This window comes from Pongo abelii, chromosome 9 (genome assembly GCF_028885655.2).
Source record: "Pongo abelii isolate AG06213 chromosome 9, NHGRI_mPonAbe1-v2.0_pri, whole genome shotgun sequence".
Lineage (NCBI taxonomy): Eukaryota > Metazoa > Chordata > Mammalia > Primates > Hominidae > Pongo > Pongo abelii.
This window is the reverse complement of record NC_071994.2, coordinates 15,461,364-15,474,437: the sequence shown is the minus strand read 5'-3', so window position 1 is coordinate 15,474,437 and position 13,074 is coordinate 15,461,364. Positions and strand designations below refer to the sequence as shown.

General features: G+C 43.4%; 1 protein-coding gene across 3 annotated transcripts in view; it reads left to right on the top strand.

The window, feature by feature from the left end:
- The window catches only part of STX3 (syntaxin 3), a 48,122-nt gene that overhangs the window by 22,968 nt on the left and 12,080 nt on the right, over positions 1-13,074 (top strand). For all 3 annotated transcript variants that reach the window (XM_002821734.4, XM_024255086.3, XM_054524330.2), the window contains exons 3-5: positions 9,199-9,298; positions 11,028-11,102; positions 12,682-12,749. In XM_002821734.4, the coding sequence (XP_002821780.2) occupies positions 9,199-9,298; positions 11,028-11,102; positions 12,682-12,749 (243 nt within the window). The remainder of the gene's footprint in view (positions 1-9,198; positions 9,299-11,027; positions 11,103-12,681; positions 12,750-13,074) is intronic.

Here is a 13,074-nt window from a genome sequence, read left to right as displayed (position 1 = left end):
AAGTTACCATGGGAGCACAGAAGAGGAAGCGTTAAATTCTGCCTGGAGAGAGGAAGGTGAGGGAAGATTTCCCTGGTTCTTAACTAGACTTGTCATCAGAATCACCTGAGGAGTTTTTTGCACATACACATACCTGATTCTTAGGGACTGGAATGGCTCAGACTTTCGGATTTTTAGGAAGTTCTTCCAGATAATTCTGTTGCCTACTGCAGCTATGCACCACTGCAAAGTGATGGGGAACCTTTGAGGATTTAAACAAGGAAGTGATGGGCTCAGAGTGTGTTTTAGAAAATTCACTCCGATGGCAGTTTGTGGAGGGTGCGAAAGACCTGAAATGGAAAGACCAGCAAGCCGGCGATGGAGCCTTGACCTGAATCTGTGATCCTGAGCAGCAGTGTAGCCTATCATTTAGGGATGCTTTTGACTAACTGTGGCTTAAGCAACAAAGATATGTAATTATTTTGCATATGAAGTAGTTTGGGGTTAGGGATGGTGCCGTTTAAAGGTCAGCTTGGGGTTCTAGGTCAGCATTGCTGTGATCCTCTTGGCTTTTCTCTTAGGATTGTGAGAGAGTCTGTTCTGATTATCTATTGTTATATCACAGCATAGCCCCAATATTTAGTGGTATAAAACAACTGTTTTGTTTTGCTGACAGATTCTGTGGATTAGGAATTCAAACAGGGCAAAGTGGGTCTGGATTATCTCTGCTCTACAATTTCTGGGGCTTTTATTGGGAAGACTTGAACAACTGCAGGCTAGAATCTTGTAGAGGCTTTTAAAATTTTACTGTCTGGTGCCTTTACTAGGGTGGCTCAAAGGAAAAGCTCAGCAGAGACTGTCAATCAGAGCACCTACACTTGGCTTCTTTCTGTGGCTTGGGCTTCTCGTAGCTGGCCCACTTAGGGCTATTGAACTTGTTACATAGAAGCTCAGGGATGCAAGGCAAGTGTTCCAGCTACAGAAGTTACATAGCACATCACTTCTGCTTGGCTCTATTACTGAAGCAGTCACAAGCCTGCCAGATTAAGAGAGCGGTACATAGGTCCCACCTGCCTGTGTTTTGAAACCACCAGAGTCAGAGCTCTATTTGGCATCACCCTGTGACAACATTGCAAGCATTAAGAAAAGGTGCAGCTAGAAAAGTCCAAAGGTCCTTTCATCAGGGAGGAAAACTGCCCAGATCCTCCAATCTGACTTCCTTTGTGGCCTCCTGGATAGCACTGGGTCGCATGGTGTGGGCCTCCTTAGCTGTAAGGGACACCAGGAAAGTGAGTACTCAGCAAAGGGACAGGATTGCCAGGATTGCCATCAAACACATCATGATTCATGCTCTGGGGCTGGCAATGCCACTACCCAAACAAAGTCAGACTTCTGTTAAAAAGAAAGAAAGGGAAGGGGCCAGGGAATGGCTGTTGGTTGGGTCAGTCAAAATGCATTGTCACGGATGGCAATGTGAGGTGCAAAAAGCCTTCTGTGATCAAATATGTTTGAGAAATGCTTCCTACTCCTTTCTTCTCTTGGAAACTTAAAATGCACATTAACTTATTGAAAGCTCTAAGAAGTCCTGTAATAAACCAGCTTAACTTGGCTATCCTAGCATTTAATTTTTCACAGCAACACTTTCTAACATGGAACTTCTATTAATAATGATGAAAGTTTTCTTTTCTTTTCCTTTTTTTTTTTTTTTCCGAGATGGAGTTTCGCTTTTGTCGCCCAGGCTGGAATGCAACGGTGTGATCTCAGCTCACTGCAACCTCCTCCTCCTCCTGGGTTCAAGCGATTTTCCTGCCTCAGCCTCCCAAGTAGCTGGGATTACAGGCATCCACAACAATGCCCAGCTAATTTTTGTATTTTTAGTAGAGACGGGGTTTCACCATGTTGGTCAGGCTGGTCTGGAACTCCTGATCTCAGGTGATCCACCCGCCTTGACCTCCCAAAGTGTTGGGATTATAGGTGTGAGCCACTGCGCTGGCCAAAAGTTTACTTTTTTGAATGCTGTCTTAGTTTGGGCTGCTATGAGAAAGTACCATAGACTGAATGGCTTATAAACAATAAGAATGTGTTTCCTACAGTTCTGGAGGCTGAAAGTCTTGAGACCAGGATTCCAGCATGATCGGGTTCTGGTGAGGCCCCTCTTCTGGGTTGTGGACTGCCACCTTGCTGTATCTGTATCCTTACACGGTGGAAAGAGCAAGCTAGCTCTTTGGTCTCTGCTTATAAGTGCACAAAACACAGTCATGAGGGCTCCACCCTTACAACCTAAATGCCTTCCAAAAGTCCCACCTCCAAGTACCATCACATTGGGGATTAGGCATCAACATATTAATTTTGGGAGAGCACATTCAGTCCATAACAAGTATGCTTAAAAAACACAGACCATTTGTAGTGATATAAGAAGCATACTTGTCTCCTGCAGTTACTTATATTCATTTATTTATTCAACAAATGTCTACTGAGTGACCCACATGCTTGACAGTGATGAATATCAAGTAGTGTAAGTTGAGCAACACGTGGTCCTAGTGCTTGAGGGGGACTGGATCAGTTCTGGGAGAAGTTAGTGTGGAGAAATTGTGGGCATAGTGCAGCAGAGCCTGGCTGGGGTGAGGGGTGGGTAGAGCAATACCTGGCTGGAGGAGCTGTGAGGTGACCAGTCTTGAAGCATACGGATTTGCTAGGTAGGCTTGATTTTTGTTAGAACTAAGAATCTCAAAGTGAATCCAACTTGGAAATCCACACATTAAATCTAGCAGGTTAAATACTTTTTAATTCTTTAAGTAGAATATTGGATGACAATGACCTACCAAGCAAACTGGTAGATTCTGCATTTCTGGGCTCTTCCAATGGGGCAGGCAGGAAGCCTTGCCAGTCATTTGCCTATTTGCATTCAGGCCCATTCCCTACTGTCCTTCCTCTGCTCTTCTCTGTATCACAGGGAACTACATTTCCCAGCTTCCCCTGCCAATTGCTTTTGGTATATTTGACTAAGGAGAATGTTATGGACTGAATATTTGTGTCCCCTCAGAATTCATATGCTGGAGTCTAATCTCCAATGTGATGGTATTTGGAGGTAGGGCTTTTGGGAGGTAATTAGATCATGAGGGTGAATTAGTACCCTTATAAAAAGAGACGTGAGAAAGATGATCTCTCTCTCTCAGCCATGTGAAGATACAGGAAGAAGGCAGCTGTCTACAAGCCAGGAAGAGGGTCCTCCTCAGACATCAGATCTGCCAGTGGACTTCCTAGCTTCCGGTACTATGAGAAATATATCCTGTGTTTAAGCCACCTAGGCTGTGGTATTTTTCTTACAGGAACCTGAACAGATTAAGACAGTGAGGTACTAGCAGAAGACTCAAGGAGGAGGGAAGAGGCCATAGTTTTCCTCCTTTCTCTCTCCACCTCAGACATGCCTTCTTCATGGCTTCAACTCTTTTTCAATAGACCCTGCCTCCGTGGTCCCAGTTCTGCTGGTCAACTCCCCCATGGTCTGGCCCCCATCAGACAGCTCTGGCTTTAGGCTCTGGTGACCCTGCCTTCCTTCTCTTTCCCTCTGACCTGCTGTTGCTAATTTTCAGAGTGCCCCAGCAAACTTCTGTTTGGCTTCTTGATGCTTCCATCCCTGCATAAACAATCTCTTTATTATATTACTTTGATTAAAATAGCTAGACAGGTTTTCACTTTCCTGACTAAATTTTGAGTGATGCAAAGCCCCAACACACTTAATTTACTTGAGATTATTGTCTCAGAATACTTGTTTTCATTGGTCAGTATAATTCTGAGATAATTCTTTTCTTTTCATTCATAAAAGGAGAATTGAAACACTAGTCCTGGTCTTGATAAAATGCTTTTGGGACTTGACTTCCATTGCTTAGTTGACTGAGGTGGCCTTTTCCCTCCCTTTTCATCAACATTTGTTTTCTAAAGCAAAGAAGCAAACAAATTAAAGAGGACTTGACTGAGCAGCTCTAATATGAAGACTGTTTGGGATTCTGTCATTTTTGGGGGAAAGTAAAGGTGTATAAATTGTGAAAAGGAGGGATCATTTGACAGTTAAAATCACATTGCTCTTGTCACCTCGGAATAAGTTTTCAATACGTAAATATGCAGCAATTAATGCTCAACTAGAGGTACAAGGTACCTGGGAGTTTAGGAGAGGCAGAGACTAATTCTTAGGGAGATAAACAGAGCTTTTTTGCTTAGCCTTCCATCTTACCCCATGCAACCTGCCAGTTCCACAAACTAGTACTTTCTTTGCTTTTCCTTGTTTAATTAGATTCCACTGGCTAATTAGGTCCAGAAGGAAGAAGCCATCCAGATCTCGAAAATAACTCCTTCCTTTTAGTTAGATTATAGTTATTAGTATAATATAGTAATTATATTTGGCCATGCCCAACATGAAGAGTGATTGATTTGGGTGTTGACCTTAGATTTCCTTGGGTGGCTACTGATGAGGTCAGACTGTTTTATTAAGACTTTTTTTACAGGATTGCTATGAGGATTAAATGAGACATGCCTGTAAATGCACTGCATAGTACCTGGTATATTATAAATGTGCAGTAATTGCTGGCATTTTTGTGTTTATCATTGTCATCACCTAACATTTATTGAACATGTACTTTATGTTAAACATTTGGCATGTATTGTCTAATTTAATCTTCACAAAAACTCTAAAGTGGGAATTGTGATAATTCTCATTTCACAGATGAGAAAACTGGTGCTTAGGGACACTTACGGGGTGCGTTCAAGGTCATGAAACCGCTAAGAGAGATGGAGCAGAAACTGGAACCTGGTCTGTTTGATCTTAATTCCTTAAATCCTATATTATCTGGATTCCCATATTACTAACAAAGCATTGAAAAGTACATTTTAGGCTGGGCCTGGTGGCCCATACCTGTAATCCTAGAACTTTGGGAGGCCGAGGTGGGCGGATCACTTGAGCTCAGGAGTTCGAGACCAGCCTGGCCAACATGGTGAAACCTTGTCTCTACTAAAAATACAAAAAAAAAAAAAAAAAAAAAAAAAAAAAGGTTGATGTGGTGGCGGGGGGTGCCTGTAATCCCAGCTACTTGGGAGGCTGAGGCAGGAGAATCGCTTGAAGCTGGGAGGTGGAGGTTGCAGTGAGCCAAGATCATGCCACTGCACACCAGCCTGGGCAACAGAACAAGGCTTTGTCTCAAAAAAAAAAAAAAAAATTAATAAACAATGTGCAATGAGAAGGCACTGGGAATATATTAGCTGTAAATTTTACATGGTGATTTAAAAAAAAAAAACGCTTTTAGATTGGTTTCCTTGGTCAACAATACTTCTTGAGGGCTCATTTTGTAAAAAGCTTTCTATAGGGAGCAGTGGTGAGAAGACAGAAATAAGGATGATCTTTGTGAAAGGCAACTGATCCATTCTCCCAAAACAGTGGATTGAACATGCGCATTAACCTGATGTGGGCTGAATATGCATGAACTTGGGAGAGAAGATATAGGAGGCTTCCTTAGGCATTTACCTGGTTCAGGAGATAGGATTTAGTATTCCTGAGTTCAAACCTTGGTTTTGCCTCTTTCTGCAGTATAACCTGGAGTAAATTTCTCTACTTCTTTGAGACTCGATATTCTCATATATATAAAAAGGAGATGAAGATGATAGCCTCATAGAAGTATTGTGAAGTGCATAGCATCATTTCTGATACAAGAATATGTTCAGTCAATTTTAGTTCTTAAATATATGAATATGCAGAGTAATTTTAGATGTCAGTATACTTAACCCCAGACAAACACATGCAATAGCCCTTAAACTTTTAGACTGGGCACTTGTTTCCTATACCCCTTCCCTGCAATTGCCTCATGATTTTTTGATTATGTGGCAAATGCACAAAAGGAAACCACATGTAGCTTCCATTTCACATCATTAAATACTCAGAAAGTCACCTTTGAGGAAAACCAGTACTTCTAAGAAAAAGCAAAGCCATGAAGTTCAAAAAAAGAAAGCTCTATGGTTGGCCATTTGCCCATCCTGAGGTCCCAAAAAGGTCCTGTGATTATTTGGTGAACTGACTAAATTGCTGTGAAATCAGATTCCCTGAAATGCCTCCAGATAGAAAGGTTGATGCGGTCAGAGGAAAGAGACCAGCTACAGTGGGTGGGGGATGGGTAGGGTAGAATGGAGTGCTCCCTGGGCCTGGGAAGTCCCGTAGGCAGGTTGCAGATAGAGCACCCAGGACCAGTTCTCCTGTGCATAGGGCAGGGTGAGTGTCAGCCATCCAGTCTCCAAATGCCTGTAGTGGCACTGAGCCTGAGGCCTGACAGTCTCATCCTAGAAACTTCCTATCTCTTCCTGTGCTTCTACCATTGACTAAACTTTGGGTCAGGATACTCTTCAGTTTATAAAATAATTTTCCAGATGAGAGAACTTCTGTGACAACCAATCTGTTGAACATGCAAAATCTAAGTCCTTCATGGCTTGTTAAAATTTGATAAACTCATTTAAAAATGTTAAGTGTGTTTTCTTCTAGAAAGCCTTTCCCCCCACCGCAATCCTGTAAAACAGTGTAATTGCTTTGGCAAGACAGTCATGTGGTGGAACTGGAAACATGGTGTGATGCAATGACATGAGTTCTAAGAGGGGCCAGTAGATTCTGAGGTGGTCACACCCCTAGAGTCTGTGAGTGTATTAGTTTGTTTTCATGGTGCTGATAAACACATACCTGAGACGGGGCAATTTACAAAAGAAAGAGGTTTAATGGACTTTCAGTTCCATGTGGCTGGGAAAGCCTCACAGTCATGACAGAGGTCAAGGAGGAGCAAGTCACGTCTTACATGGATGGCAGCAGGCAAAAAGAGAGCTTGTGCAGGGAAACTCCTGTTTTTGAAACCATCAGATCTTAAGAGACTTGCTATCAGGAGAACAGCACAGGAAAGACCCACTCCCATGATTTGATTGTCTCCCACTGGGTCCCTCCCACAACACATGGGGATTATGGGAGCTACAAGATGAGATTTGGGTCGGGAGACAGAGCCAAACCGTATCAGTGAGTATTCTTAGGTTGTAACAGAGGCCCTTTTTATAGCTGGGTAGGGCTGGAATGTTGCTAAACAGTACAGATAATTAAAAAAATTAACTCTTCAATCTAATGGAAAAAAACATCCCAGTTGGAGTGTGGAGGGCACTGTTTGCATGCTGTCCCTACCACTAGCTATGTGACCTATAATTTCTTTAAACTTGTTTCCTCATTTGAATAATGGTACCGGTCCAGTCTTATAGGTTGTTTTGTAAATTCTTAAAATGCTTACAAATATTTGGGCAGTTACCTGTATGTATGTTTACACTCCCATGATATTATTACATTGTAATTTTATGCTACATCTTTCAGCAAGCAGCTCTACTCTCAAACTGGCACATCTAAGCCAATATATTTATAGAGGGGAAAATCCTGTGCTCCAGTGGCAAAAGTACTGATTTGAGGGCTAGAGAGCTCAAGTATTATTTCTCCTATTTTCTTTCTTTTCCCTTTTTTTTTTTTTGTTTTTGAGACAGAGTCTCACTCTGTTGCTCAGGCGGGAAATGCAGTGGCATGATCATGGCTCACTGTGGCCTCAACCTCCCAGGCTCAAGGGATCCTCCATTTTAGCCCCCTGAGTAGCTGGGACTACAGGGGCATGCCACAATGCCTGGCTGATTTTTGTATTTTTTGTAGCAATGGGGTTTTGCCGTGTTACCCAGGCTGATCTTGAACTCCTGGGCTCAAGTAATCTGCCTGCCTCAGCCTCTCAAAGTGCTGGGATTACAGGTGTGAGCCATTGTGCCTGGCCTCTCCTATTTTCTATTGAATATGAAGAGCTATAATCAGGTTTTGAAAAAGGTGAAGTATCCATGGGAAAAGAGGGATGCTGGAAGCTGCATATGCATTGAGTTTTATTTTTGTTGCATCTCAGATGTTAGGATCCTACTGTATGACATTTTACAAGATTTCTGTGTATTAATTGTTGCAATGTTGATGTGCCCTTCACTTTTGAGAGTGAAGCAGATAGACCCTGCAGGTGTTGAGGTCTCTCCTTCCTGCCCTGTTCCCTGTACATAGGCTTCCACTGCAGCAGGGCTGTGGTACCAGTGGCACGGGCACCTATGAAGGGGGAGCTGAGGCTGCAGTCAAAGCTCATGCAGGAATGTCTGACAGTGGCGTTCTACCTGGGAATGAAGTGCTGCTGGAAATATTTTATGATACCCACAGCCTTGTACAATCAGGAACCTTAGAAATATGCAGAAATGGGCTGTGGCTCGAGCTACTGGGTCCTGATCGTCTGAGAAAATCAGTTAGTACAAGAACATATATGTCCTAGAGAAGCTTGGGCTGTCTCCTGAGACCTTCATTGCCTAATATCTCTCTTTTTTTCTCTCCTTGTCTTCTTTATCTGTTTCTGTTTTTTTTTTTTTTTTTTGAGACAGAGTCTCGCTGTGTCATCCAGGCTGGAGGGCAGTGGCGCGAACTCGGCTCACTGCAAGCTCCGTCTCCCGGGTTCACGCCATTCTCCTGCCTCAGCCTCCCGAGTAGCTGGGACTACAGGCGCCCGCAATCATGCCCGGCTAATTTTTTTTTTTTGCATTTTTTAGTAGAGACGGGGTTTCACCGTGTTAGCCAGGATGGTCTTGATCTCCTGACCTCATGATCCATCCGCCTTGGCCTCCCAAAGTGCTGAGATTACAGGTGTGAGCCACCACGCCCGACCTGTCTGTTTCTGTCTTTCTCTTCCTCTCATTCTGTGTTTTTTACTCTCTAGGTTTGTTCTTTTCCTTTCACTTCTTTCTTTCCTTCCTTCCTTTTTCCCCTCTCCTTCATCCTCACTGTTTTCTGTTCTCACTTTTCAGGCTTTAAGGCTCTGCCTGCTAAGGTCTGCTGATTCTCCCCCTCTGATCATTCTTCATGGTTTTTCTTAGCTCTTCTTGACTTTGGCCTGAATCCTTCCATCCAAAGTGGGCAAATGTATTACTCTAAGGGAGCAACAAGTATGGATTTTTAACAACTGTTCTGTTGAGATGACTTTATCTGACCATGGAAAGGGTACTCACTGGGCACCTGAGGACTTTAAGTCATTATCTTCTTCCACAAACCCAGAAGATGGGCAGCTTTCACCAGCAGCTCTGCCAAACGTTTATCTCAGCCATGGACCTGTACTTCCTCCTTGATGATGAAGGTTATTGTCTTTCTGATTATAGATTGAGGAAACTCGGCTTAACATTGACAAGATCTCAGAACATGTAGAGGAGGCTAAGAAACTCTACAGTATCATTCTCTCTGCACCGATTCCAGAGCCAAGTGAGTGTTTACTTAGAACTGAGTCACCCAGCAATCACCCTTTCCTTGGGGCTGAGCCAGCCTTGTTTTCTTGCCCTTCGTGAGCAGTAGGGAAGTGTACAAGTTACAGGGCACTAGTGTACATATTATCTCATTTCCCTCCCCTTTACCTTACCTGAGCTCCTACTGCCTGGCCACAGTCAAGGTTTTCTCTTCATGGTCCCACTCCAACCATTTAGCCAGACTTTCTTGTTTTCCCAGCTAGTCCCTCTTCCTGACCGGCGACGATTCCCACTGCTGCTTACATACCCTGTGCCCTGTCCCTCCTCTGAGCCTCTGTGTGTACTATTTCCCAAGCCTGAAATGCTTTTCCTAGCCCTCTTTCCAAATCCTACCAGATCAAGTCCATTTTTTCTTTCCATGAGGTGTTCCAAAATGGTTCGACTTCACAGAAATTCCTTCTATTCCTAAACTCCTGTTTGTTACCACCACCTAGGCAAACGTTTTTTCTCCCCTAATTGTTTGCACGGGTGTCCAACCTTTTGGCTTCCCTGGGCCACATTGAAAGAAGAATTGTCTTGGGCCATACATAAAATACACTAACGATAGCTGATGAGCTAAAAGAAAGGTTTGCACATAATTTTCCTGATATCAGCCACCACAGATAAGCAAAAAAATCCATGCGTTCCACGGTTTGGACACGGGTGGTTTAGGGCTATATTTTTGGTTCCTTAAGAACAGGGAACAAGCCTGACACTGTCATTCCACTCTTTCATTTTTCCCATGGGCCCTATTACCTAAAGACTGAAGTGGGAACACTTTAGCAGAGCATATGGGCATTGTCTTGATCACATTCCTGTCTTCCCAGCCAGCCCGTCTCCTGCTGTCTTCCTCCTGCTTCCCATGCTTCAGCCAGAGCAACTCTCTGGTTCCCCAGACATTTCCTGTTCACTCATACCCTTTACTTACTGTTTCTTCTTGTGGGATTCCTGCTCTTAGTCTCTTTCTCTACCTGGCCAACTCTCAGTCTTTGAGACTCAGTCCTGCTCATCTCCATCTTTAGAAGCTTTTCCAGATCCCTCCAGGCTGTGCACACCTTGACCAGAACTCATACCTTACTCCACACTGCATATTAGAGCTGCTGATTTATTTCTCCCTTGTCTCCCACTAGACTTTAAACACCTTGCAGGAAAAATCTAGATCTTCTTTCTGATTCCATAGTTTCTAGCTCTGTTCCAAAGTTGTAGTAGGGCCTGAAGAATGGCTTTTGAATGAATGGTTATAGCTAATACTTAGTTTGCTCCATACAACCTATGATGTGTGTAGTAGGTGTGTCATCAATATTTGCCTCATTTTAAGTTGATTAGCCTTTGTTGAAATCTCTTTTCCCCATAAGCTCCCTAGAACCTTCTCAACCAAAGCCCCCATGGTAGGCTCTTTCCTCTAAAAGCAGAGTTCTCACAGTTTTATGTGCTGCAGGATTACTTAGGAGGGTTGAAAGGGCTGATTTTGCGGTTCCAACCCTGGGTGTTTTTATTCTATAGACTGAGATGGGGTGCCTGGAAAATGCCTTTAAAAAAAAAAGCACTCTGTGATTCTAATGACAGATTCTGGGGAGTGCATTGGGATAAATACCATTCTGGCAGTGGATGCCTGAGAAAGCTCGCCTCCTCTGATGATGATTGCTGTAGTTCACAAAGGAATCAGTCTTCTCCTTTCTAACGGATTCTGCCTGCCTTTGTTTACCCAGAAACCAAGGATGACCTAGAGCAGCTCACGACTGAGATTAAGAAAAGGGCCAATAACGTCCGGAACAAACTGAAGAGTAAGAAGGGAACAAAGAAAACAAGCCAGTCCCCACCACCATCTATCTCAGCTCCCCAAGGGTCCAGCTTTCCGAACTGAAACTCCTCTTGATGGAAGTGACACCTCTTGGTCCATCTTTGCTTGTGATTTGGGCTCTGTCCCCGCAATGATCCATTGTAGCCCCAGAAATTTACCTTTTCTTAAATCCTGACTGTACTGGAAAGCGTCCAGAATTGAAGCTAGGAGATGAGAATTAAAATGCAGTTTCAGCTGCTGAGTAGTTGTGTGACTTGGTCCTTTAACTTAGTCTTTCAACTTTTCTCTCTTTTTTTTTTTTTTTTTTTTTTTGAGACGGAGTCTCACTCCAGGCTGGAGTGCAGTGGTGCGATCTCGGCTTATTGCAACCTCTGCCTCCTGGGTTCAAATGATTCTCCTGCCTCAGCCTCCTGAGTAACTGGGACGCACCTGGCCCATCAACTTTTCTTTATTGGTCTTATTTCCCTGGCATCTACATACTTTTTTTTTTTTTTTTTTTTTAAGACAGAGTCTTGCTCTGTTGCCCAGGCCAGAAGGCAGTGGCTCAATTTCGGCTCACTGCAATCTCTGCTTCTTGGGTTCAAGTGATTCTCATCCCTCAGCCTCCCAAGTGGTTGGGATTACAGGCATGCACCACCACACCCGGCTAATTTTTGTATTTTTAGTAGAGACGAGGTTTTGCCATGTTGGCCAGGCTGGTCTTGAACTTCTGGCCTCAAGTGATCCACCTTCCTGGGCCTCCCAAATTGCTGGGATTCCAAGTTTGAGCCACAATGCCCAGCCACCTACATAATTTGAATAGTCATTTTAGAGATATATAAATACAAGAGATATCATTCAGTCTACAGATATTTCTTGGTGGGCTAGGCATACCACCTTCCCATACCCTCACTCCCGCCATTTGGGAGAGTATAGTTCAATGAAGCTACTGTCATAGATTCATTTCTTCCAGAGCCTGGAAGGTGTACTTAGTTCTGTTGCTAGAGCCTGCATTCTTGCCCAGTGTATTTGGTGCATGCATGCTATTGATCAGAAGAGAAAGCATTATTGCTCAGCTCAATTTACCATTTCTTCCCCCCAAGTATATTGCAATAACTATTTTAACTGGAGGAGTCATTAGTAGCAGATTCCAGTAATAACAGTGATAGTGCACCGGCCATTGTGCTAGGCACTTTATGTGTCTTCTCATTTAATCTTCACATTAGTATTGTGAGGGAGGGACTGTCAGTTATTCTGTTTTACAGATGAGAGAACAGGTACATTAAGAGAGGTTAAGTGGCTTTTTCAAAGTCACACCCAGTAAGTGCCAGGGCAAGGATTCAAGCCTAAGTCTCATGGTGACCAGAACCCATGCTGTTAACTGTTATGCCAAAACCTGTTCATCGTAAAGGCTGTGGAATGCACGTCCTGTGACTCATCTGGGAGCTGACCTTTTGAGGTGACACCCACCTGTTACATCTCCGTGGGCTGGATGTGTGGGAATGAGTGAGGAAGTTTCACTGAATAGCATGTTTCTTAGAGGCGGAGATAGGTTGCAAGTATAACCTTCCTCTCCTCTTTAGGCATGGAGAAGCATATTGAAGAAGATGAGGTCAGGTCATCGGCAGACCTTCGGATTCGGAAATCCCAGGTAAGACTTTTCCTGGTCTCACGAATATCTAGTCCAATCTCTTATTATTTTCCCTTAACTGAAGGGATTTTTTTTTTTTAATACAATCCTTATTTGAAACTCAATTTGAAGAACTGGTAAAGGAGAACTCTCCAGGTTGAAACAGGGGTCAGGGCCAGAGTCCAGCCCTTTTGGCCCCTCTCCTGTACTCTCCTTCTCTTTATTATTATTATTATACTTTAAGTTTTAGGGTACATCATGTGCACAATGTGCAGGTTAGTTACATATGTATACATGTGCCATGCTGGTGTGCTGCACCCATTAACTCGCCATTTAGCGTTAGGTA